We start from the raw sequence: 26,538 nt of genomic DNA on the forward strand, positions 1-26,538 counted from the left end.
TATCGATAGTTTCAAGGCTTCGATAGGAATATACTTGGGCCGCTAACCCTAGATAATTACGAATCTTAAACAGGACGAGTATGCTAGCGTATCATACAAAAACACAAAATACTAAAATTTCAACTGAATCACACATCATTTCATACAACTACAAGGATATAATATTTTCTATAGCCCCTTCCATCCCTACATAATAAATGAAGTATCACAAGTAATAAATAATACCTCATCCATGTAATTAAATTCACTAATACCTCCCAACAAAAGATTTTTCATTCCGGCGATGGAACCCAAAATAATATCGCAAGATTAAATTGTTTCATTTAAAAATAAGCGTTTCGAGTTTACTCGTCCCGAAACAACGAAACGAAGAAATTATATGTCGGGACGCAAATTGAAAGTCTTAGGTAAAGGCAGCGGCTTAGCGAAAAATCCGGGGAATTAAAGAATTGTAAGATGGAGCGCGGTTTGGGGGAATTTATTAAATTATCAGCTCGGTCACTTTTGTTTTTTGGTCTTTGACGCTCGGTAGACCTAAATTTTATATCAAATCGGACTAAATAAAGGCTGTATGTTAGGAGACTTTCTCGTTCTCCCTGTAGTTTCGGAACTAGAATAGGGCTATGGTAACCCCTGCCTGTCGCAAGCGACTAAAAGGGGGCAGGGGGTGGTGAACACTAGATGGCGCGGGAGGAGCGAACACTGCTCCCCCAGGGAAGAGCCCAATCGGGACATCGCGCTTGAAGGACTCCGGTTGTGTTCCGTCGGTGATCCCGGAGTTCTATAACAAGCGTTGAGGACGGCCGGGAGGGTTTTAGTGCGGTAAAAATCCCACATAACTCGGCTTCGCTCCCACGTCGTCGGGTACCTTTTGAAAGTTTTTTTTATAATATAGGAGTAGCAGTCGAGCATGCAGCCCACCTGATGGTAAGTGGCTACTGCCGCCCATGGACAACTGTAATCAACCCCAGATAGGATTAGTCATTCCTACCTGAGGTCGGTCACAGATGCGCCACTACCCCTGAAGACTAAGCTGGAACGCCTCGGAAAAGTATGTCTCCCTTACCACACCCTTCAAAACGAAACACAGTAGCGCCTAACACTGCTGTGATTAGGCAGAAATAGGTGGGCGGTGGTGCCGCCGGAGTCGAACTACAAAGGGTTCTACCACCTTCAAAGATTTGCCTGTACAAAGGTCAAACGCACGTCGATAGCGTGTGTGGTGAGCTGATGACGTTCCCGTGTACCATACGGTGTTCAGTTCTGTAGCGATGGCATCGATTGTAAACGATGACGCGCCATATGATGTTACAAGAAATAATTTATTTTTGATCTAGCGCCGATCGCCTGCACAGGTTAAAAAAACTGAACAGGTCTATTCCCAGACACAGTCCGAAGTACTGTACCTAAATAGGTGTATATGGCATAACGTAGTGTGTATGGCAGACATTAGGTTACTAAAATATAATAGGATCATAAACAAAGTTTTCTTCCTTTTTAACAAACACAAATGCTAGTTCAAAATATTATCGTCACACTCATAGATTAGTAAAGATTACTCACTCCTAACAAGAAAATGTACCAGTTTTGAGAAATGAAATAGATGCGTAAAAAAGTTTTGCCACGTGTCCGTGCTAATTGTCCCTAAAATATTTGAAATACTTATTTATTTATTATAGTCCAAGATCCCAGGGCCACCAGACGTCACGTATTTTCTGACGAAGGAAATGTGGACGATTGAGTAGTGTTAGTATGTACTAAGAACGCATGCCTACCTGCTAGCTTGCTCAGACGGCCAATTTTCAGGTATCAGGTAATCAAGGTACATAAAAACTTTACTTACCTCACGTAAATTCTCCAAGCTGATTTTTACGTATATTTTAGGCAATATCCTTAAAAATAAGTCGCCAATACTCCCAGACACTTTCCGTCGGCCGTATTGCTTTGCAGACGCTTTAAAGCTCCCAAAATAATTACTTAACTTCACGTAAATTCTGATGCTCCATTTTTATATATGTCTACCAGACAACTATTTTAAAATCTTTTACAAGAAGACAGACCGATCCAAGGGGCCAATCATCCCCTAAGCTCAATTTTAATGCCTCTGGATTACTGGACCAGATCAAGTTCGTCCATCAGATTTCGCGAAAGAATTAAAAAACATACATTTCAAGCAGTCTCTTGTTGAATTTTTTATACTACACTGGGCTACTGATGAGATGATTCCATTCATTGACAATAATAAGATTTTTATAAATTTTAAACAATGTTACTCTTTCATCGTGATTAACAATAAATTTAATAGTTATATCTGAAATCGATGAAGATTTATCATGTTCCGAGCATGAGGAAGCTGATACAAAGATCGTGTACCATGTATGCAACATTGATGCCCAGGCTAATTTTGTGATACGATGCTCAGATACTGATATAGCAGCTATAATGCTGGGAAATATGCATCATTTGAAAAATGGTGATTCCCACGTTTGGATTTTGACCGGCACTGGTAACAAACAGAGGTATATTGACTTGAATACTATCTACGAACAATTCGGACCGTCGTTGTGTCAAAGTTTACCAGCATTCCATGCTATCACAGGATGTGATTTTAATCCAGCATTTTTCAAAAAGGGCAAACAAAGGCCGTTTAATATTTTGAAGAAAAATGAAGAATACCAACAAGCATTTCACCGTTTTGGTTCCTTGGATTTTGTTGGTGATGTAGATGAAGAAGAACGTGTATTCAACATAATACAAAAATTTATCTATGATGTATACAACGTTCCTGGAATAATTGATGTAGATGCTGCCAGACTCCAACTGTTTATTAACAATTATATGGTTTCTGACATTAATGAAGAATTCAATCGGAAAAATTTGAAAAACTTCGATGCTAGCAGCTTACCACCTTGCAAAAGTGAGCTTTGGCAACAGTTCCGACGAGCTAACTATATTGCTAGTCTTTGGAACAATGCAACTATGAAGATGATAAATATTTTCAAACCCGAAAATAATGGCTGGACATTAAAAGATGGAACATATGATTTTCATTGGTTCGACGGAGATGAATTACCGGGTTTTGTCAGTGAGTCGCTAGAAGAACAATCAGGTAATTTATTTTCGTTTTTCATATTTTTTGTGTCAGTTTAGTTTTTTCAGATCTTCATTGTTTGAATTTTTTTTTTACAGTGGAAGGAAATGAGGACAATGTTGATAGTGACAATGACGATTTAGATATTCAATATCAAGATTGGCTGCATGATGAATTGTCTAATTTCAATGACGATGATAATGAAGATTAGAGGCACTACTCAGAAATTTTGAGAGATTAATATTTTTCTACTTTGTATTTTACTTATGATTAATTCCCAATAAATAAATAATTAAAAAAAATTGCTGTTATTCAATGAATTCGTTAACACTATCGAGTATTTGAAATTGCTTAAAAAAAAAAATGAAGTTTTTTCGAATTTATCAAAACAGCTTGTAGGATAAAATTCTAGAATTATTGTAGTCAAATGAGCATTTTTTTACAAGTTAATTTTTAATTGTTTACCTGATTTTTTATTTTTTAGCTGATTTTTTTTAATATTAATAATTAAGTTATATGAGTAAATTGTAACGGAGTGAGAGAGAGAGAGAGAGAGGTCAATATATCCTAATACATGTCTCACTCAGTCTCATGCGCGTGGATAATGCCCTCGCGCTCCTACCCACAGAGGCATTAAAATTGAGCTTAGGGGATGATTGGCCCCTTGGATCGGTCTGTCTTCTTGTAAAAGATTTTAAAATAGTTGTCTGGTAGACATATATAAAAATGGAGCATCAGAATTTACGTGAAGTTAAGTAATTATTTTGGGAGCTTTAAAGCGTCTGCAAAGCAATACGGCCGACGGAAAGTGTCTGGGAGTATTGGCGACTTATTTTTAAGGATATTGCCTAAAATATACGTAAAAATCAGCTTGGAGAATTTACGTGAGGTAAGTAATGTTTTTATGTACCTTGATTACCTGATACCTGAAAATTGGCCGTCTGAGCAAGCTAGCAGGTAGGCATGCGTTCTTAGTACATACTAACACTACTCAATCGTCCACATTTCCTTCGTCAGAAAATACGTGACGTCTGGTGGCCCTGGGATCTTGCTCTATTACTTAAATTACGCAGTATTAGTTATTTATTCGTAAATTTTCTCTAAAAATGTTTTTATTTGTCAAGAATTCAAAAAAAGAACTTACTAAAATACGCCGTTTGTGGCTTCATACAATTTCAAGGCGGCGACGTATCTTTACTAATCTATGGTCACACTCAATAAATTATACTCTAGTGTACAATATCTGCGAATATTTACTCGTATTTTACTCCGACTATGTTGAGGTAAGCTTCTGAGATATCACACGCTCACACATAAAACACGGAATGGGGAAAAGAGTGAAAATTATTATAGATATATAGGGGAATATCCTCATAGACGAAGGACCGGTTACAGAAAAGAAATTCCGATGCGTCCAACTTTATAAAATAGATAATTAATTTTTATGAAAATTAGAAACATTATTATCGTCTAAAAAACTTATAGCTCTTTCCCAATTAGCTTAATTTTTGTGTATTTTATGTTACGGAATTTCTAGATTTTTTTTCCATAAAGTAATGACCTGCGAAGCAATGCCGATGGCATGATAATCTTGTTGCAAAGATGTTAGTATGAAGACTTTTATTGACTACTTAAAAATATTTTCATTTTGATTCGTTTTGAGTAAGTAGTAAGGTCTGACTGACTGACATAGTGATCTATCAACGCACAGCCCAAACCACTGGACGGATCGGGCTAAAATTTGGCATGCAGGTAGATGTTATTACGTAGGCATCCGCTAAGAAAGGATTTTGATCAATTCTACCCCCAAGGGGATAAAATAGGGGATGAAAATATTACTTCGTAACGCGAGCGAAGCCGCGGGCAAAAGCTCGTGTAAGTATAAATTTCCTACTTGTATCTAGAAGGTCAAAACCAAAAGGATCGCTTGCGCGTGTCGCATTACTTCTTAAAGTTGTTAAAAGTCAACTCGCACGAACTCACTTCGTCTCCGATGCATTTTCAATACGTCACGTAGGAACTTCGGAACTAAAGGAGCATCAGTTTCTAGTTTCAACTACACTCGATGAAGCAGAACTAACAAAATGTCAGCTATTCATGTAAACTATTCAAGTCAAGTTAAAAGTATTCTGAATAGCTCTGTTTACTTTGTAACTTTAGTTTATACCATCTGGTGTGCGTTTAAATTATCATTTTTTTTTTTGAGTTACAAGTTCACGTATTTATTAACTGAAAAATATTTACAATTATAATTAAATTTACAGAAAATTAAAAATAATAAATGAAACTATAAATATAAAATAACTTATTTACAAAATTTACATATATACAAAAATGAAAAACAAAATTATAAAATAAAAAAAATACCATATTTTTTTAATGTCTTAAAGTGACTTTTTTTTATTAATATAAAAAGAGAAGAAAAAGCTTGCAGTTAATCTGATGATAAATGTACTCGAATATGTATGAGATTAGTACCGTACTTAAGGTCAGCCATAGATGCTACTACTGAGGACTAAGTTGCAACGCCTTGAATGAACGTGTCTTCCTCCTAGAACACAGAACCACACCTACCTACCACCTTTCAAATTGGTAAATACGCAAATCCGAACAAGTGTCCTTCCTTAGGTCCATCACAATTGCATTGATAACTTTGAAGACTAAATTTCGAACGACTTTTACTCATATGCACATCAGATTTATCCTATATGGAAAAAACTATGAAATGATTACTTGAAAGAAATAACACGATTCTTCTTTTACATTCAATCATTGTTTTGATACAAAAAGTTCCCTTCACGTATACTCGTATATCAATTTGCGAAACCTGTCTCCAGAGTGTAGACAAACAAGAAACGACTTCTCCGAGAACGTTTCTATGGGACTTCTCGGCATGTCAATTTGTACTGAGATTTATTAGGCAGGGAACACACGAGCGACATTTTATGGCGACGACTGTTATTGACAGACGTTGTCGGTTGCTGACGATATAAGTAGAGGTAACACACGAGCGACAGTTTATATCGACAACTGTTATTGACAGTCGTTGTCGGTTGCTGACGATATAAGTCGACAACCATTCCGGACGTTCGCTAATGACAGGCGAAGACAATCGGCGTCGGTTGTCTACATGAATTGTCGCTCGCGTGATCGCTCCCTTATTTTTAAATAATGATAAAATATTCTTCAATTAGCTTCCTGCTTGTATTTCATCTACGCTTTTTCTGACTGTCAAAGAAGCTTTATCGTAGCAATTTTTGGTCATACTTCATAACAAAGCTTCGGAAATAATATCATGAAAAACATTTAGATACAGAATTCTCAGGGGGTGACAAAACATTTGTGATGAAATTGATCACTTTCTATTTAAAAGGTAAATTTCTATTTATTTGGCAAAAATAGGGCTAGCCATCCTTAGAATAGGGCTGCCACCTGTGCGTATTTCTGCCGAATTAGTCTCATTCAAAGGTTTTTTAAAAATGTGCACATAGAAAATGTTAGTCCTTTTTTGTATTCTGGAGAAAGTGGATTAATAAAATGTTAAAAGTAAATTGAGTGAATTGAAACAAATGGTTAAAAAAATTCTTTTAGGTTTTATGTTATATAATAAAATTTTATGAAATAAAAGCTGCAAACGAGTTTTTTGTCCACCTCGTACAATGTGGTACAACAGTAAATAGGATTATAGCTCTACTTGAGGTGGATTGCTTGCTAACCTTAGAGGAAAGACAGTAAAAAGTTTGCTTTCCATCTGACTGATATTTTCCAGTAGGTAGATGGATTAAGATACGGTCATGTTTAATAATCAATCTATCCATCGTTTTCTTTACCAAACATACCTTTGACTTTTTTTTTGTTTTTAAAATTCCTTCTCCTACATTCATAGCCCTACACTAGGATTTTTCAAGTATCGTAGGTACGACGGACATGTAAAGACGAATACACAAATACCGGGACCGGGGATCGAACCTGGAAACCACGTGTCAGACCGGCATGGCGTCCACCGCCACACGGGTCCTCAATAATGTTTTTGAAATTAGGCATAAATTGAATATTACTGGACGATAATCAACTCTTATCCCAAAACAAGTATATAAACATAAAACATTAGTTCAACAAATAAACTAAACGTAAAAGTTTTTTAATCATGCCAACCCAAACACTTGTGACTTGTACCCCGAAAATTGTCACCGACTGTACAAATAAATGAATGGTTGAACGCAAGTGCTGTTGAAAATCTATTCGTGTGAATAAAACACACGGTACTAATTGAAAACTAAATCATTTTACACTCGCTCGCCCTCGAAAAGTGGATTGTGGGCTGAATATTGATTCAAACGGTTTGGAATTTTAACATTTGAAAATTTTCTATTTGGTTCTAAATGTATTATGTGTGATAAGTGTGTTGTAGTAGTGATAGCCTAATGGTCGAAACGCGTCTCAGTTGTCCGACGTTGAATAATCATCAATATAAAATTATCACCATTTTCCCAAACGGTAAAGGAAAACATTGTTAGTAAAACTGAATAACTAAGGGATCGTAAAAAACAGCTCAAAAGTATGCAAAGTCTACCAATCCGCATTTGGTCAGCGTGGTTGACTATGGCCTAACGCTCATTCTGAAAGGATAATATAGATTGATAATAATGATGATGATGTTTAGAAGAATTTATTTAAATAATAATATACTCTACATTAAGAGGAGTACAATAAGTATACAACTTAAATATGACATTCCCTACACCGTCTTCAAAATTTCCGGATTGTCATTATATCTTTTCATATATTATTATATGTACGTATATCAGCACAATAACCACTGTACCACGTAACAACAAAAACACAGCACCAAAAAGAGTTTTATCCGAATTTCAAAATTATAATATTTAACCCCTCAACGGAATTGATGAGCAAAAACTTTAATTGAGGTACTGGCAGCCCAGACAGACATATAGACGTAACTCTATCTATAGGTTGCGAGCGAGGGAAAATCAATCAATACTATGAGTATTTATACATCGCGAGGTACGCCTATAATATAAACATAGGGTGGGGTGTCAACTGAGGCGTAAGGGACACCCATGGGACCCGTGCGTATTTCTGCCGAATTAGTCTCATTCAAAGGTTTTTTAAAAATGTGCACATAGAAAATGTTAGTCCTTTTTTGTATTCTGGAGAAAGTGGATTAATAAAATGTTAAAAGTAAATTGAGTGAATTGAAACAAATGGTTAAAAAAATTCTTTTAGGTTTTATGTTATATAATAAAATTTTATGAAATAAAAGCTGCAAACGAGTTTTTTGTCCACCTCGTACAATGTGGTACAACAGTAAATAGGATTATAGCTCTACTTGAGGTGGATTGCTTGCTAACCTTAGAGGAAAGACAGTAAAAAGTTTGCTTTCCATCTGACTGATATTTTCCAGTAGGTAGATGGATTAAGATACGGTCATGTTTAATAATCAATCTATCCATCGTTTTCTTTACCAAACATACCTTTGACTTTTTTTTTGTTTTTAAAATTCCTTCTCCTACATTCATAGCCCTACACTAGGATTTTTCAAGTATCGTAGGTACGACGGACATGTAAAGACGAATACACAAATACCGGGACCGGGGATCGAACCTGGAAACCACGTGTCAGACCGGCATGGCGTCCACCGCCACACGGGTCCTCAATAATGTTTTTGAAATTAGGCATAAATTGAATATTACTGGACGATAATCAACTCTTATCCCAAAACAAGTATATAAACATAAAACATTAGTTCAACAAATAAACTAAACGTAAAAGTTTTTTAATCATGCCAACCCAAACACTTGTGACTTGTACCCCGAAAATTGTCACCGACTGTACAAATAAATGAATGGTTGAACGCAAGTGCTGTTGAAAATCTATTCGTGTGAATAAAACACACGGTACTAATTGAAAACTAAATCATTTTACACTCGCTCGCCCTCGAAAAGTGGATTGTGGGCTGAATATTGATTCAAACGGTTTGGAATTTTAACATTTGAAAATTTTCTATTTGGTTCTAAATGTATTATGTGTGATAAGTGTGTTGTAGTAGTGATAGCCTAATGGTCGAAACGCGTCTCAGTTGTCCGACGTTGAATAATCATCAATATAAAATTATCACCATTTTCCCAAACGGTAAAGGAAAACATTGTTAGTAAAACTGAATAACTAAGGGATCGTAAAAAACAGCTCAAAAGTATGCAAAGTCTACCAATCCGCATTTGGTCAGCGTGGTTGACTATGGCCTAACGCTCATTCTGAAAGGATAATATAGATTGATAATAATGATGATGATGTTTAGAAGAATTTATTTAAATAATAATATACTCTACATTAAGAGGAGTACAATAAGTATACAACTTAAATATGACATTCCCTACACCGTCTTCAAAATTTCCGGATTGTCATTATATCTTTTCATATATTATTATATGTACGTATATCAGCACAATAACCACTGTACCACGTAACAACAAAAACACAGCACCAAAAAGAGTTTTATCCGAATTTCAAAATTATAATATTTAACCCCTCAACGGAATTGATGAGCAAAAACTTTAATTGAGGTACTGGCAGCCCAGACAGACATATAGACGTAACTCTATCTATAGGTTGCGAGCGAGGGAAAATCAATCAATACTATGAGTATTTATACATCGCGAGGTACGCCTATAATATAAACATAGGGTGGGGTGTCAACTGAGGCGTAAGGGACACCCATGGGACACGTATAATAGTGCACCTATCCTGTTTCATTACGAAAATCTTGTTATATTATGTACTAATGGAACTAACAGCTCTGTAATATATTACTTGTTTAAATGTAATTAAAATGAATAGTTGCTATACTTTTAGATTCAGGTACATTTCGTATGCTGTGAGTGCCACAGATACATAAATATAATAGAACAGAAATGCATTTTTTAAAGTGTTAGAACCCTTTGTGGTAGGCCTGACACCACGAGCACACCAATTTACACTTTAAAATACCAGTGTCAAGCGCTACTGAATTCTGGTTTTAAAGATATGGTAAAAAATACGAGCTACTGCACATTCGTCTTAACGATGGCAACGCATCTACTTATGACCAATCTCAGGTAGGATCCAATAGTATCCAGATATCCATTGACGGCAGTCATCATCATCATCATCATCAACAACCCATTACTGTCCCACTGCTGATTAGGCCATAGTCAACCACGCTGGCCAAGAGCGTATTGGTAGACTTCACATACCTTTGAGATTTTTTTTTATAAATCTCCTAGGTATGCAGGTTTCCTCACGATGTTTTCCTTCACTGTTTTAGCAAGTGATAAATATTTTTTAATACGCACATAATTTCAAAAAATCCTGCGTGCGTGCCTGGGATTTGAACCTCGGACCCCTCGATCGAGAGGCCGAGATTCTTAACCACTAGGCTATCACTGCTTTGACGGCAGTCACTTTCTATCAAGTGAACAGCAAGCTCACTCACTACTTCATAAGATAAGGGAAAAGTCACAGGTAATTAAAAAAATACTTCTAGTACAAATACCAAGACTGAACATCAATATTCATAAAATTATAATATTTCACTTTTCCCAGATGTGTTTACGACTCTCCCACTTATTGGATACCGAGAAGTTACGAATATTTCATTCGTTTTAGTAGGTATTTTATGGGGATTCTAGCCTTTGGCGGAAATTAAACTGTGTGAATGACGCGAACATTCATAAGTCGTTTTACGTTACCGTAAGCATAATAAAGATGCAATTGGAATTACCCTTTGAGTACGGAATCCTAAAAATCATTCTACAATATGGCATTATAGATATGTTTCAGTACATTTGAGTTATAGGGAAATAACATTATTATTTTTCAAAACTAAAAATCAATCTTGTAAATTTGCCTGAACTCTCCCTAAGGCGCTTTCTCTCGCCTCGAAAATCGTTAATGCTGAGGATGTTGATAAGGACAATGGTACAAAATTATAAAAATCGGTTTTTTATAACTTTTCAAAATGTTGAATTAAACTGAACGTTCAAAGTGGATAGAAATCGGGTTCAAAGATTCTGTTACTGTTACGTACATACATACATACATACAACCCAAGCTAATAAAAGCTTGTTAAAAAGTTACAGTCTTAAGTAGTACAAGATCTGACATTATGACAAAAAATTAAAGTTTAAGTACTTAATTAATTACTTAATACGTTTTTGAACTATTTGAATAGTTTGATACCTTAAAGCTGCAAAAGATCGGAGAACAATTGTAACTCATTCGTTTAAGAATACTTAAAAGAATAATTTTTGTCTTAATCGAAGACTAAAGGCAGTCCATCCGAGGAAGCCCTAAATCAATTAAAAAAGGATTTCATGTATTAAATCGCATTTTTTTAAATTACTAATAATTTATGCTATCTGCGCAGTTTTACTCTGTTCCATTTTGATTTATGATAAATTATAAATCTTCATTAAACCATCTACAAGGTATACTCGGACACCTATAAAACTTTTAAAAACACTATACAAAGAACACTTAAACGAAGTTCCGCGGATCTGGCGCTCATTTTGGCGGCGTGGATGCGTTCAAATTTTCAAAATTGCAGTCCTAAATAACGCCACGGTTATGCAGCACGTCTAAAGTGTTACATTTTGTAGAACGAGCACTATGTACGGTACATTTTGTTTGTAGACCAAAACAAAAAAGAAAAATACATGATGATTATGAGAAGCACAGAATTTTTATGACGCCAAAATTTTTATTTAAGTTTATTGGATGTAATAAGATAAAGTAAGACATGATAAATTATATTGGTAGGTTCACTCAAAAGTTCTTTCATCTCTATTTGAAACTATAAAAAAATATATAATATTTCTATTTATAAATGATATCCAAAATGGCGGCTTCTATTTACCTGTAGAAATAATTATAATGTGACAAATCCAGAAATAGTACACGTCACATATCCAAATCCAGCTCATCTGTATTAAATTGTAATGAGGTCGAATCTACTCCATGAAATTTAGCGATACATCTCATCAAAAGTTACATTCAATTTGAACTCGAATTTTGCTTTTGAATTCGCAGTCTTGACAACCCTTTTGAAATAAAATGATACAACAGATAAAAGAGAAAAACAACATTGTAATGGGGATAACGCGGGATTAGGGTCCTGTAAATCTCCAATTACAATGTTAGCGTACTTTTAATCCTACTATCTGAGCTAGATAAGGTATAGATACCTATTACTTTAATATTTAAATAAGTATTTACATGAGACAAATTCTGAAGTCAAAGATTAGATCGACGATATTGAAATAATCTAGTGTTTCCTTTACATTTAGTGATTTTATTTTTAGTATTAATTACAATAATGATGAAATTGCAACACATCAATATTTAAGGACTCTCTAAAGAAAAAGATGTCGCACCTAAAATCTATTGCACATGCGTTATGACCTCTGACTATAGCTAAAGACCTTACATAGAAAGAAGCTTACATAGGTCTTTTTTCATTTGTCATATCAAATCCCTAGTTATATAGGAGTGCAAAAACTACCATTATAAGCAGAAATAGCTACACGAAGAATTATAATTTTCGTTTTGAATTACTTGTAGCTGATCTAACCCTAGTCTTAAATAAAATAGTGCTGATGTACTACGGTTTCATCATTACCACAATCATACTTTAATCAGAATAAAAATATATTTTTTCAATCACTTTAACATTGGAGTTTTAAAATACGTCCTTCGAAGCCGTCTTCAAATTAATTTGTTATAAATTCAACAGTGTTTCAAATTTTAATTCACATTATTATGCAAATAAACCTGGAAATCAGCCAGTTTAATTCTCATAAAAAATGCTCCTATACATAACTAACTTTCATTCAAAAGTAGTCACGAATTCATTTCTCAAGTTAAATTGGTTTCCAAATTTAATAAAACTTTGAATACGCTCTAAAATGGTACTGTTTTAGTAACTCATTCTCATGTAGAACAAATATAAGTACATTATATGTTACCTAGTATTTTATATTTCTTCTGATTGGTATTAGTCATAAGCACTTAAGCATCATTGCACATATATGGAAATTCATGCGCCGCTTCTTCTCCATAGCGAAATATCTTCAGAAGCGGTGGTAAATTGTTGACGTTCAAAGGATTTTAAATAAATGCGATTTGAATTTTAATCTTGATATGCTTATTTAACTAATAGCAGATCAAAATGTGCGCTAAAGGTTAAAAGAACATACAGCTTTTAAACATTAGAAAGATGAGTGCAAAAAAGGTGTAACGATATAAAAATTTCGCAAATTTTACACGTATACAAAATTCGTAATACAAAAAAGTTTTACAAATTAATTTAATACATTAATTTATAAAGACGAGCACGTATTTAATTCTATACGTATTTTTCTATACCAAGCTACTAACAAACAATAGCGTAAACAGTTCTCAACTAAATACTCGAGAGACAAATACGTTTGATGACACACTCGAGCAAGAAACCGCCTAAGTACATGTCTTAGTGTTCAGAGTACATGCAAAGTCCTTTTCCCGGGGATTTAACGAGGCTTAACTACAAACCTGCGCAGACTTTGTATGTGATCGTGTAACTAAATTGCTTCCTATAACGGAGTTTACATATGTTATAAGCTTGGTCATGTTATATAGTGGCTGTTCAATACAGGGGGGTTACAACCATCTCTTAAAACAATATTATTTTAATCATACTATTATTTTTTTGCAGGAAATTAAACTTTTTTGGCAAAATATGATAATTTCAGTTGCTTTTATACAAATAAGCGAAAAATTAATAAGGGTTTAAGTTTTTTCAACTGTGTATAACGGAATGTTTTACTGTTTTAAGGAGGAAATAAAACTTTCCTGAACTATGATGGTTTTTAATAGATGGTGGTAGGCCCCCAGATATATCTCCTAAATATTAATACAACAAGTTTTAGATTATTGTTTGGTATTGGAATAAGGTCAAAAATATTCAAGTATTTTGTACTGCAACCCTAAATGTACATACTTACCAAAACGGCGGGTATTACTAATTGCCATTCCAAAATTGTAAACGAATAAAGCCAAAATGCTACTTCAAAGGTTTACATTTAGAAGAAGCAAACGAACAGACCTCCTGATGGATAGTGGCTATTGTGACCCATTGAGATTTGTAAACAATCTGAGATAAGATTAGATTCTTAACTGGAATTGGCCACAGACGTGTTACTCTTGACAACTAAGTTGGAACGCCTCGGATAAGGATGTCCCTTATACAACGCAAAATGGACCGTATGCCTAATCTTCCGATTACCTGATTGGTCTTTCACTGTTATCCTCTATTATTTGTATAGATAATTGTAATCGCCATCCTCCATGTATGGAGTTTCACAAACAAGATTAGTATCACCTTGTTAACGATCCTATACAGAAGGCCCGGCTTATGCAAATTCAACATGTGTTAGACAATTATGTAACTAGAGTCAGTCTGAACTGGAGCACACATGCAATGCATCTTGATTCGTCTTCACCTTAGAATGTGAGTTTACATCCTTAAGAGGATTAGGCACTAACACTTACGAACCCACTCCTGTCCCATTGCTAAGTAGATTCCTCTCAGTAACTCTAAATAGTAATAGGAAGAATATGGCTTATACTCCATTAATGATCGACGGTTAAAATCTAATTATGTTTAAAGACATAAAAGCAACATATAGTGACTCTATCATCATCAATCCATTACTTTCCCAATGGGCGCGGGTCTCCTCTCAGAATGAGAAGGATTAGGCCACAGTCCACCGCACTGGCCAAGTGTGATTTGGTAGAGTTAACATACTTTGAAAAGGTTTCCTTACGATGTTTTCCTTCACCGCAAGTGATAATTAATTTCTAATTTTAATCTCTGATCCCTTGATCAAGAGGCCAAGTTTCTTAAGAACTGCTTACTTGATACTTGCTTGCTACTTAATACTTTTACGCACAGATTTTTTTATTCATGACTTTTATTGTCTCTGTGTCATGAATTAACGTTTTATTATCATAGTTTTCTAGGGAATATTCTTTCTACTTTTAATAAAAGTACAGGTAATTTACCATTAGAAGGAACGAGCAAGGTAGAAGGGCTCTTCACGTGAACTACATGAAGCTTAATATTTTATGTAATACGTAACGATGCAAGGAAAATCGGCTTATGCAAAAGAACTCGTTTGACAAAGCACAGCTACCTGCAACCTTTATGCATCATTTATTCAGTATTACCTTAAGCATATAGAACAATACATTTATTAAAGTGTATACACGCTACCATAGTTCGACAAAATTTTATGTGTGTATGGCAGGGGCTCCACTGGTCATCATAATGTTGCTAGAGTGCCGAAATTACATAAGGAGTGGAAAATTTTAATGGATATATTATACAATTTTTTTTTTTTTTTTGCTTAACTCCAATAATATTGAGGAAATTTATTTAATTCGTTATTGACAAACAAAACATCTAGTTTTAATAGTAACTTAAAGAAATTATCGTGAAAATTAAAAACTATTAACAGGGGAGAATTTAAAAATCGCTCATGAAGCTGGCAACAAAGTGACTGTTTTCGAAAACCGCCACACACAGAGAAACGTTTGTCGGACTACAGCAAGCAATATACGTTATATCTAGGTATGTTAGGTTAGGTTATCTGATCTTATCACAGGGCCATTTTAGCGAAACGAACCGTAAACGTGCTCGATAGAAGTCACTCAGTGTGATAACAATCTGAGTTTTTGAAAATGCCACGGTCTTAAATTTTCTTTTCATCTACGTTTTCTTTATATTATAATAAAATTTCGCCGCCTTTTTTCAATAGCACCATGAAGTTATCTTTAAGTTTATTTCATTTTAATTTGTTATATCCATGACAGATTTATCCATGACAAGGGAACTCAAGGTGAAAACGTTTGTGCTTCGACTCTGGAGACACATCATCACACTTATTTCTGCTTCATAACAACGTGTTACTACACGTTCCATTACTAGGGAGTCACTCAATTATTATTTGGCCTATCTACTTCATCTTAAAGAGTAGCGGCACATCCGGGATTGGCCACTGGTAAGTATAATTCTATCTCCAATTGATTTTTGATGCCCATGGGCTATAGTGGCCAAACAAATAAACTGCATGCTCGTTTGCAATATCAAAAGCAGTCCTGCGTACTAATCCGAATAAACTAGAACTATCCGTATAGATACACGTATATTTTAGGTTTACATAGAATCTCTATTTCAAAAATAAACCTGAAAACTTTTAAAAAACATCGGATAGCACAGGTGCTAATAGATAAGTGCTCGCATCGTCGAATTCGTTCGTGCAACGGGCGGGGTTGAATTTTAGCATATGCATGGATAACTTGAGGACTACGTAGCTATTTCGGTTTAGCGAATATCCAATATTGGATTTTATGTTTGCTTTATGCTGAAAAATAAAATACAAATGGTTCGATAAGTGGATTTCGTAAAACTATCTGTTTTTATTAGATTTATTGGCTGGTTATAATAGAAATGCAATGTCCTAATTGAATACTTAATTTATTTTCCGACAAATAATGTATATGTGTGTTTTATTATAGCGGAGTAATGACACTAAGCGACTCATAAATAATAAATTAGAATAGAAATGATACAAAAATGAAACGATAATAGTACCTTATCTTTTTGGGTCACTGACAATCGTTGATAATGTTATAATACATTATGTCAATTTAATTAAAAATAAATACGCTTTCTACACTTACAGCCCCACCCAGACCAGACGAATACACAAACACCCAGACCCGGAACAGAAATCTAAATCCATCATTTAGATATCTGCCTGATCGGGGACCGAACCTGGAACGCTCTGAATTGAATAGAATTTTACTTAGCGATATGCAAGGCGCATAGAACCAAGTACATATATAAGTTTAATCCAGACGAAAGTATTTTGGCATATACAGGAAAACCGTTCACCTTATAATCCTTAAGTCATTTTTAATCATACAAACAGAACATGCTTTCACGATTAATTCCCCTTCATACCGTTCACAAAGTAGCATATTTGTTTCAGGCATGCATTTATTCATGCTACTGGGATGGCCACTTCAGTTCACGTTGTTCCGCGCAATATTAACTTAACTATCGTAATGAAATGCCGAGTTATTGCGCAGTCGACGTTTTCGATTGTGATTTATTGTATTTTTATGTAAATCTGCGGTTTTTGAATGTTTTTTATGATAGTCGAACTCATATGCCTGTTATTAACAATCAATCTATCCGATGTTTGCCTACTAGAAATCAATGGTCATTAGTAAATTTACTCCGGATGCTATTTTCTCTTGTGACACTTTTTCTTCTTCAGCACAATAAAGTCAAATGATGTGTTCTGAACCGTTCATAAAGTAGCATATTTGTTTCATACATGCATTTATTCATGCTACTGGGATGGCCACTTCAGTTCACGTTGTTCTGGTCCGCGCAAATATTAACTCAACTATCGTAATGAAATACCAATGTATTGTGATTTATTGAGGTTTTCATTCAAATCGGCAGTTTTTGAATTGCTTTTCTGATAATAGAACATAATGTAGATAGAAAAAACTGAATATAGAATGTAAATTGATCGTAATTTACAGTTTAATTTACTACGTATTTTCGGAAATTTGCACTTATTCATGACAAACTTCACAAAAGCTTTTAGAAATATAACTTTCGCAATGAGCTTAATATTAAATTAATTTAGTTCTCGTACCACGCAACACGGAACTTTCCTTATTCCGTGGTTACTCACATTCGCCACATCCCGGGCATATTAATTAATAAATCAAATTGTTATTAATTGATTAAATTATTATTAATTTAAGGTAACACAATAAAGCAACTCATTAACTTTATTTAAAAAAAAATCGGAGAGTGACAGTAGTGTTAAGCGCTGATATGTTCAGGGGGGTTACTACCATCTCATAAAACCATATTATTTTCATCATACTTTTACTTTTTTGCAGGAAATTTAACTTTTTAAGCAAAATATGACACTTTCAGTTGGTTGTATACAATGGATTAGCGAAAAATTAACAAGTTTGTTTAACTGTGTATGACGGAATAATTTACTATTTTAAGGAGGAAATAAAACTTTCCTGAACTATGATGGTTTTTAAAAGATGGTGGTAGCCCTCCTGGTTTGAATGGAGTAGTAAACCGATGTACTTGTCTGGGGCATTCCAACTTAGTCCTTAAAATTAGAAACTTTTCTGTGGCCGACCTTAGGTAGGACACCTATCTGGGGTTGATTATAGACGCCTATGGGTGGGTGGTCAATTACCATCAGGTGGACTGCATGCTCGATTGCTACTGTTTGCCAATTCTAACTCTATAAATAATTACGTTACTAAATATTATATTCAATTTATCATAAATTATTCTTATTGGTAGACTAAAGAAAAGGCAATAAATAAAATTACAACATTCTAGGACAAGAACCTATTTATTATAAATCTATTGAAGACTGAGTCACTCCGAGCTACCATTACTCCTTGTTACGTCAAGTTATGAAACAATATTTGTAGCTTAATAAAAGCTGACAAACTAACAAAATAGACGTTTAATGGAAAGTATTCTTACGTCAGTCAAATAGATCTTTTATTATTTTCATAACATAGGAGTAGCAGACAGCCCACCTGATGGTAAGTGGCTACTACCGCCCAGGGACATATGTAATCAACCCCAAATAAGATTAAATATTCCTACCTGAGGTCGGCCACAGATGCGCCACTACCCCTGAAGACTAAGTTGGAACGCCTCGGAAAAGTATGTTTCCCTTACCACACCCTTTAAATCAGAACACAGCAAATAGGAATTATCTAATGCAGGTCCGTATTACTCACATTATTTAGCACGTAATTAAGAGCCCCATTTCAACCAATCAATCCTCTATGTAAAATTTAGTGTCGAATTCACAGACTTATCCGAAGAAGATTTATTTTTCAATTACGGACCTATTTGCTTATTTGGTCCAAAAAATAAATCGAAATAATCACCGGCAACATAATGAACTTCAAAGGTCAGGACCGCTTTAATGGACCCTCGGCATGTTTTCTACTTATTTAAATTCCAAATTGCCAAAATATTTTCTAAGCATTGTATTTAAACACAGACATATTGTAACTTGTGAAACATGTTTGAATGTAAGAATAAATTCATGTTGCCTTCTCCTGTTTCTTAACCTATATAAGTATTTATTAGCGACAACTTTTTACCCGACTGCCAAGGAAGGGTTATGTTTTTCGCGCGTATCTTGTATGTTTGTCTTTCTTTATTTGATCCGATCTAACAAACGGCTGGATTAATTTCAACAGTTAAAGTGTCATTATATTTGTCTCAATGACCCGAGTGTCCTTAGATAGGTGTTAGTAAAAAAAAATCAAAATGGCGGATTTTTGGCGCGAAATAGTAACACATTTAAAAAAAAAAGTTAACCGAACCTATCGAGTAGGGTATCAAATGGAAGGAAATTAAACGGAGATTATAAAAACATATTTGTATATATATAAAACAGTAAGGTGACTGACTGACAGACTAACTAAAAGCCTTTTTCATTTTTCAGAAATCAACGTACAGCCTAAACCAAGGACCTTACAGTTCTGAAATTTTGCACACAGGTTCTCTATATAGCTTGAATAAGTACTAAGAAAGGCCTTTTGGAAATTCTACCCTTAAGAGGGTAAAATAGGGGAAAACAGTTTTTTTGAAATCCTTTAATTTTGAAGCAACTACTACAAAATTTTGTATTTGGCTTTCTGGATAGGAACAAGGACGCTCTTATTTATCCCCCTCCGAAAAATCAACCCCGTAGAGGGTAAAATAAGGGTTAAAAGTTCATTTGAACAATCGTCAATTTTGAAGCAAACACTATGACATTTTTTATCAGGCTTGTTGGATAAAAATAATGAAATGCTACCTCTAACGAGGTGAAATAATGATTTACTGAAGTTATATATTTTATAGACCGTAAATGGTGAATTTTTTCGCGAAATAGTAACACGTTTTAAAAAAAGTTAATCTATCGAGTAGGGTGTCAAAATAAAGGAAATTAAGAGGAGATTACACATACATTATATAATATATCTTATATATAAAATTCTCGTGTTAGTTACCGTATTCCTCCGAAACGGCTTCACCGATTTCCACCCAATTTTATATACATATTCAGTAGGTCTGAGAATCGGCCACTATCTATTTTTTTTACACCTAAGTGATAAGGGTTTTTCATCCTCAACATTTTTTTATTTATATGACAACACAACGTTTGCCGGGTCAGCTAGTACATATATACTCGTATATACACATCGAGATGACTGTCTGACTAAATGAGTGAATTGCTGTGCCAGAGATCAACGCAAAGGGAAACCGCTGAACTTAAGCGTGCTGGAATTTTACACATAGGTTCTTTATATAGCGTAAATGAACACTACGAGGATAAAATAGGATAATATTGTTTGAACATGTTTTGTTTTTGAAGCAGACACCTACTATGAAACTTTATATTTGGCTTTCTGGATAAAAATAATGAAATGCCTATTTCACTGCTTTTGGAAATTCTACTTCAGGCTTTCTGGTGCAGTCGGGTTTTTGATTTTTTAAATTAATTACTTGTTTCTTTTATTGATACAGTAATACACTTTTTAGGTATATTCGCTCATATAACTAATACGGCAAATTAATTTTAGTTATCATATTTGTTTATTCCTGAGTCTTCAAACCTCAAATAAGTGTACTATCATCGAACTACTATATTTATTCGGTACCCCTTTTCTAATCACCAGTTAAGTTTGCCTTTTTTATATTTTTATTATTCATGTACGAGTACAAGTCGTTTAATTCATAGTTGAGTGCGAGACATTGCTCAATTTATTTCACTAATTTAATTCCGTCTTTCCCAATATTACAGTAGCTCTATCATAAAATTTCACGCTTGCCTACAAAAGCCCTTTAAAAATACTTTCTATAAATTCTTCAAGTGGGAACTTATCCGAGGAGCTAATAAAAGCCGGCTATCCGATCCGGCGAAATATCCATTTAGCACCAAGGATAAAATCGGGTCGTATTCTCTTTGAAAATCGATAGCCGAAATCTGAAGCGAGGTTTTTCGAACACTTTAATTTCTAAACCGGGTAAAGCGTGTAAAAGGCGATTATAATCAAATGATTCTCGGAACGGTTATCCGGAGACGATAACGGAGAAGGACAATGAGAAACTGTAAGCTCAAATTAATACCAGTATCCGGGTAACATAATTACGGAACGGATACTCGAACTGGTTTACTTGTTAATTAGAAATTATGAAACATTTTCCTCGTCGGAAATGATTATGATTATATTCTAACTCAACTCATAAATAAGGGAAAGCTCCTAAGAAATATTGAAGTGTTTACGAATTGTTTATTATGATCGGTAACGTTTTAATAAACAGTTTTGTTTTATACTATTCTATACATCCTGTAAATATTCCACCCTTTCATATACCCTTGTCGAAATAATTTGTACAGTTTCCAAATTTTAGTCCGATACCAGCGCCAGGTGGCAAAAATAGGAACTAAATATAACAACCTAAGTCATTTGCCGTTTAATTGAATGGCGGAATGTCATTTAGGAAGCTTGTTAAAAGGTACCTTTTAGTAAATAACCTATGCTTTAAATTAAACGTCTAATTTAGCTAGTTGGTTGCGACGCCTGCATCTGCTATTTACTTATATATATATATATATATATACCTACTCTTGTACCTATATCTTTGTTCCTTATTAAACGTTTTATTGTATGTTCGAAGGTGGTAGAACCCTTTGTGGTTCGACTCCGGCGGCACCACCGCCACACCTATTTCTGCCTAATAACAGCAGTGTTAGGCGCTGCTGTGTTCCGTTTTGAAGGGTGTGGTAAGAGAGACATACTTTTCCGAGGCGTTCCAGCTTAGTCCTCAGGGGTAGCGGCGCATCTGTGACCGACCTCAGGTAGGTATATCCAATCCTATCTGGGGTTGATTACAGATGTCTATGAGCGGCAGTAGCCACTTACCATCAGGTCGACTGCATGCTCGTCTGCTACTCGTATATTATAAAAAAAGGAAAAAAAAAATGTAATTGTATCTTAAATAAAAAAAAATATTACGGCTCTCACCGGAATCGAACGATACATAGCAATTACCCAAGACTTCTGACATTTATTGCGACACGACGCGACCAAAATTTTGACGGTAATTCTTCTGAATATTTTATCCCCCGAAGACCGTCCAGCTTTTCAAACTTATTATTATATTGTCCAGGATTCCGAGCGTGACCGATTATTTTACCCTCTTGTACATTTTATTACACTGTGGTTGAATACAAAACAGATTTATTGTCTTTGTAAAACATCTTGTGAAGATAAAAACTCCGTATTAAATTTTAATTGTCTACTTCTATCTACATCTACAAACTACTACTATCGAACTAATAAAAGAGTCCTTATGTTTGTTAGTAATTCATCTTATATATTCTTTCGTACTTTTAGGTGAATTTCAATACTTTTCAAGCGAGAACTTTTCTAAACACTATTTAATACTCATGATCACTGTCTTCGCTCTTCCATAAATCTCTCACTCCAAACTCCCTCTCATGCTACATCCTTCTTCAAAAATTCCTTCTCTACTTTTGCTGTTACCTTGTGGAATAAACTGCCCCTCTCCATACGTCGTGCTAAATCTCTTGATACTTTTAAAAAGGAAGTTCTAAAATTATATTCAAATCCATAACCTTCCTTTTCGCTATCGTCATTTGTATATATGTCAAAGATATTATGTTCGCTTTCTACTATCAATATTTATTATCCTGTCATTTGCTTCATGTGTTTGTGTTTATTTCTCTTTTTGTTGTTTGTGTACTATATTAACTATACTATGTTTAATATTTCTTCCCTAACTTGATACACACTTCCCACTTTCCTCACTACCCTCCTTACCTTTTCCATGCATAGGTTGTCTGGAAGAGATCGCTGCTTAGCGATAAGGCCGCCTATTGCATACAATTAACGAATATAATTGTGTACTATTGTTATGTTCTATTGAAGTGTGCAATAAATAATATCTATCTATCTATCTATCTATCTATCTATCTATCTAAGATGTAAGTTTCATAACTTTCGATTAAGCTGTTTCTATGTTTTATCATTCAGTGGTATCACGTAAATATTTATCCATAGTGTTAAAACGCTCGGAAAGGATTCCAAATATAAAATATTCTACCGAAATCATAAATATTTACGATTATACATCTTTATCCACTAATATATCACAATTCCTTTAGAAAAGACATTGCAAAAATCGGAGGACATTTCATAACTCAAAACAAGACTGAATATTCCAAAAATTTAACCGTATTAAAAAGTGATTAAATTATCAATACCTAACCAGCAATTATGTGGCCTATACATGAATCAGTTTGATGTTACTGTAACAGTAGTAGTAGTCGAAGATGGTAGAACTCTTTGTGGTTCGACTCCGGCAGCACCACCGCCACACCTATTTCTACCTAATAACAACAGTGTTAAGCGCTTCTGTGTTCTGGTTTGAAGGGTTTGGTAAGGGAGGCATACTTTTCCGAGGCGTTCCAGCTTAGTCCTCAGGAGTAGCGGCGCATCTGTGGTCGACCTCAGGTGGGAATATCTAATCCTATCTCGGTTTGATTACAGATGTCCATGGGCGGCAGTAGCCACTTACCATCAGGTGGACTGTATGCTCGTCTACTACTCTTATATTATTAAAAAAAAAAAAAAAAAAAAAAAACAAAAAAAAAAAGTGGACTGTATGCTCGTCTGCTACTCCTATATTATAAAAAACAGCGTTTCACCGAAATCACTATTCTATTCATAAATACCCAAGCACTAGTCCAGATTTATTCCACAAGCATAGAATTACGTGTGGGAGTTCCGAAAAAAGGATTTCGTGATTACTAGATACACGGTACTACGAAACTACGGATATCCCGAAACTAACTAATACTAAACTTTTCTCACTACATGCATGGTCAGAAGTTGTAGGGGTTTGTTTTGTTTTATCCTGGCTATAATTTGATTGAGTATTCCCTGGAGCGTGTAAATTACGTAAGTTGATTAATACTTCACTTTGTTCTAAGGACGCTTACAATAATTCTACACAACCCTACACATAGAGGAATGGGTATACAAACACAAAGACTCAGAATAAATATCTAAATTTATCATTGGACCAGTTTGATTTATGTCGCACGACAACCGGATAGTTACCGTGCTGCACACTACAATTATTTTCCATACAACATTACTCGACGCGAAAACGCAAGCTTTCGACGTGAAATCGCAAGTCAGCAAGATGACAACATTGTGATTTCTACCTACCACGATTTTGTACGGAAAACAATCGTGAGCAGCACTTACCCAGAATAGTTTTTCTTGTTTCGTGGTGATCAGTATGACAACTGTTCTACTGTTGTGTGGCAGTAGTCCGACTCAAATCGTCTAATATGAAAGCGCCTTAGCAAAAGACTTCAGACACCATTAAAACTTTTTAGAATAACTCTTAGGATTAGGTCCCCTGACGATATTTTCCTTCACCGTTTAAGCAAGATGTAATTAATTTTAATATGGACGTAACTTTACAAGATCAGAGGTCAGAAGATAAGAACCTCGTACCTCCCGACTGAGAAGCCGAGTTTCTAACTTAATTCTAACCTCAGCTATCACTGATAATAAATATATAAATAAAGTTAAACAAAGTAGAACAGTTTTAATTTATTTAAAGAACAGGAACGAATACAATGCCCATCAAATCAAATTCAGAATTCCAGTAAAGTGTAAATAAACTATGTTATATTAAGCGTTTTATATTTCACAAAGGCTACACGATCCGGGTAAATCCTATTGACTTCACTTTTTTGTTTACGAAACTTTATTCAGTTATGAAATATTTCACAAATAATATTTCTGTAAATACTGTGTTTAGGTATGTTAAAATTTACCTTGAAATAGTATCCCCAATAGAATTAGTAAACAGAAATGTCATATGAGTATTTTATATTACATCCGGAACCATACTATAATTATTGTCATATAAATGAGGGACATAAAGCATAAATACAAAATAAAGACAAAGAATAAATATCGTTCTGAAAATCGTTTGTTCGAGAATCGGGATATTGGTTGCAAGCACTTCCCTCTGCTAATTTAGGAACGCTTTTGGACAATACTGCTGTAGAAAAAGTCTACAGCAGTGGGCCTTCGACTAGGTACTTTTTTAAATCATCCACATTGTTGCCCTTGTGGAGCTCAAGTCGACCGTTTGGGCCTCCACGGCCTGTCTTGTCAACGCAGCCCCGGTCGTCTATCACGCCACGCGGCCTTAAATGACGTTATCCGGAGGGCTCTTGTCGTGGTTGATAGAGTCAACGAATGACCAGAGAGCTGGCACATACTTCGGACAGCGAATTAGCCTCGCTATCCAACGAGGGAATGTTGCCAGCATTCTGGGAACTCATCCCAGGGACAGCAATTTAGATGTAGCTTTTTATATTTAATTTAAAATAAAGTTATATTATTTCATTATTTTTTATATTACTTTAATTTATTTTAGTTAAAACATTTAAGTGTGTAAATGTCAAAAATAAAAATTATTTCTGAAAATATTTTAAGACCTTTTAATGTTTAGGTTAAGAGACTTAATACGAAGATATATAGGTAATTTTTATTACACCTGCGAGATGTTACACAGGCTTTTGTTCATTGTTTACAAATGGTTTGAGTAGGAATATCAGTTTTTGCATTTACTCTTGTGTGTTCTTTAATAAGCAGGATCGCAAGCGAAAACACATAAACTCATCCGGCAGATTTTAGTCGCAGTCACCATTCGTGGTACTGCGATGCACTAATCAACCCGATGAAAAACAATATATGTGTATACTAGGATCCTGATATCAAGTATAACTCTTAACCATTATATAGCATAAATGTAGAAAGAATACACAAGAAATTTATTTTCATGTTTCAAACATGCTAGGTTTATGTTTCATGTTTGTTTTAGAGAAAGCCCTATTTTCGCTATCTCAGCGACGTTGGAAACACGAAATACACCCAAAATAATGTTCTTTTTTTCCTGACAACAATATATTAAACGCGACAAAAGACCTTATTTTGTCCATCGAGGACGACGATTTTTCTGTGTCATTGATTTATAGCCCATAAGAAATAGTCCGTTATCGAGAAATAAAATAAAAACCGTCCATTTTCCATTTTATTTTCTTATCACTAAAAATCTTTATCATTATTTTGTTATTGTCACTCTGATATCTCCTAATTAGATGAATAATCCAAGAAAAGAATTGTTAACTTTATGTTGTTGGGCAAATGTACAAGTATCTAAGAGATCA

At 34.6% G+C, this 26,538-nt stretch overlaps 1 protein-coding gene across 1 annotated transcript; it reads left to right on the plus strand.

The window, feature by feature from the left end:
- Nucleotides 1-1,680: 1,680 nt before the first annotated feature.
- LOC140749127 (uncharacterized) lies at nucleotides 1,681-3,217 on the plus strand. Its single transcript, XM_073082157.1, has one exon. The coding sequence runs from the start codon at nucleotides 2,443-2,445 to the stop codon at nucleotides 3,148-3,150; it is 708 nt and encodes a 235-aa protein (XP_072938258.1). The 5' UTR covers nucleotides 1,681-2,442; the 3' UTR covers nucleotides 3,151-3,217.
- Nucleotides 3,218-26,538: the final 23,321 nt, after the last annotated feature.

This window comes from Epargyreus clarus, unplaced genomic scaffold (assembly GCF_041222505.1).
Source record: "Epargyreus clarus isolate Ecla_fem2 unplaced genomic scaffold, WU_Ecla_fem_2.2 ptg000017l, whole genome shotgun sequence".
NCBI lineage: Eukaryota > Metazoa > Arthropoda > Insecta > Lepidoptera > Hesperiidae > Epargyreus > Epargyreus clarus.

What these genes read in the sequence shown, in the direction of transcription:
- LOC140749127 (XM_073082157.1), top strand. Translation starts at nt 2,443, where the DNA reads ATGCTGGGAAATATGCATCATTTGAAAAATGGTGATTCCCACGTTTGG.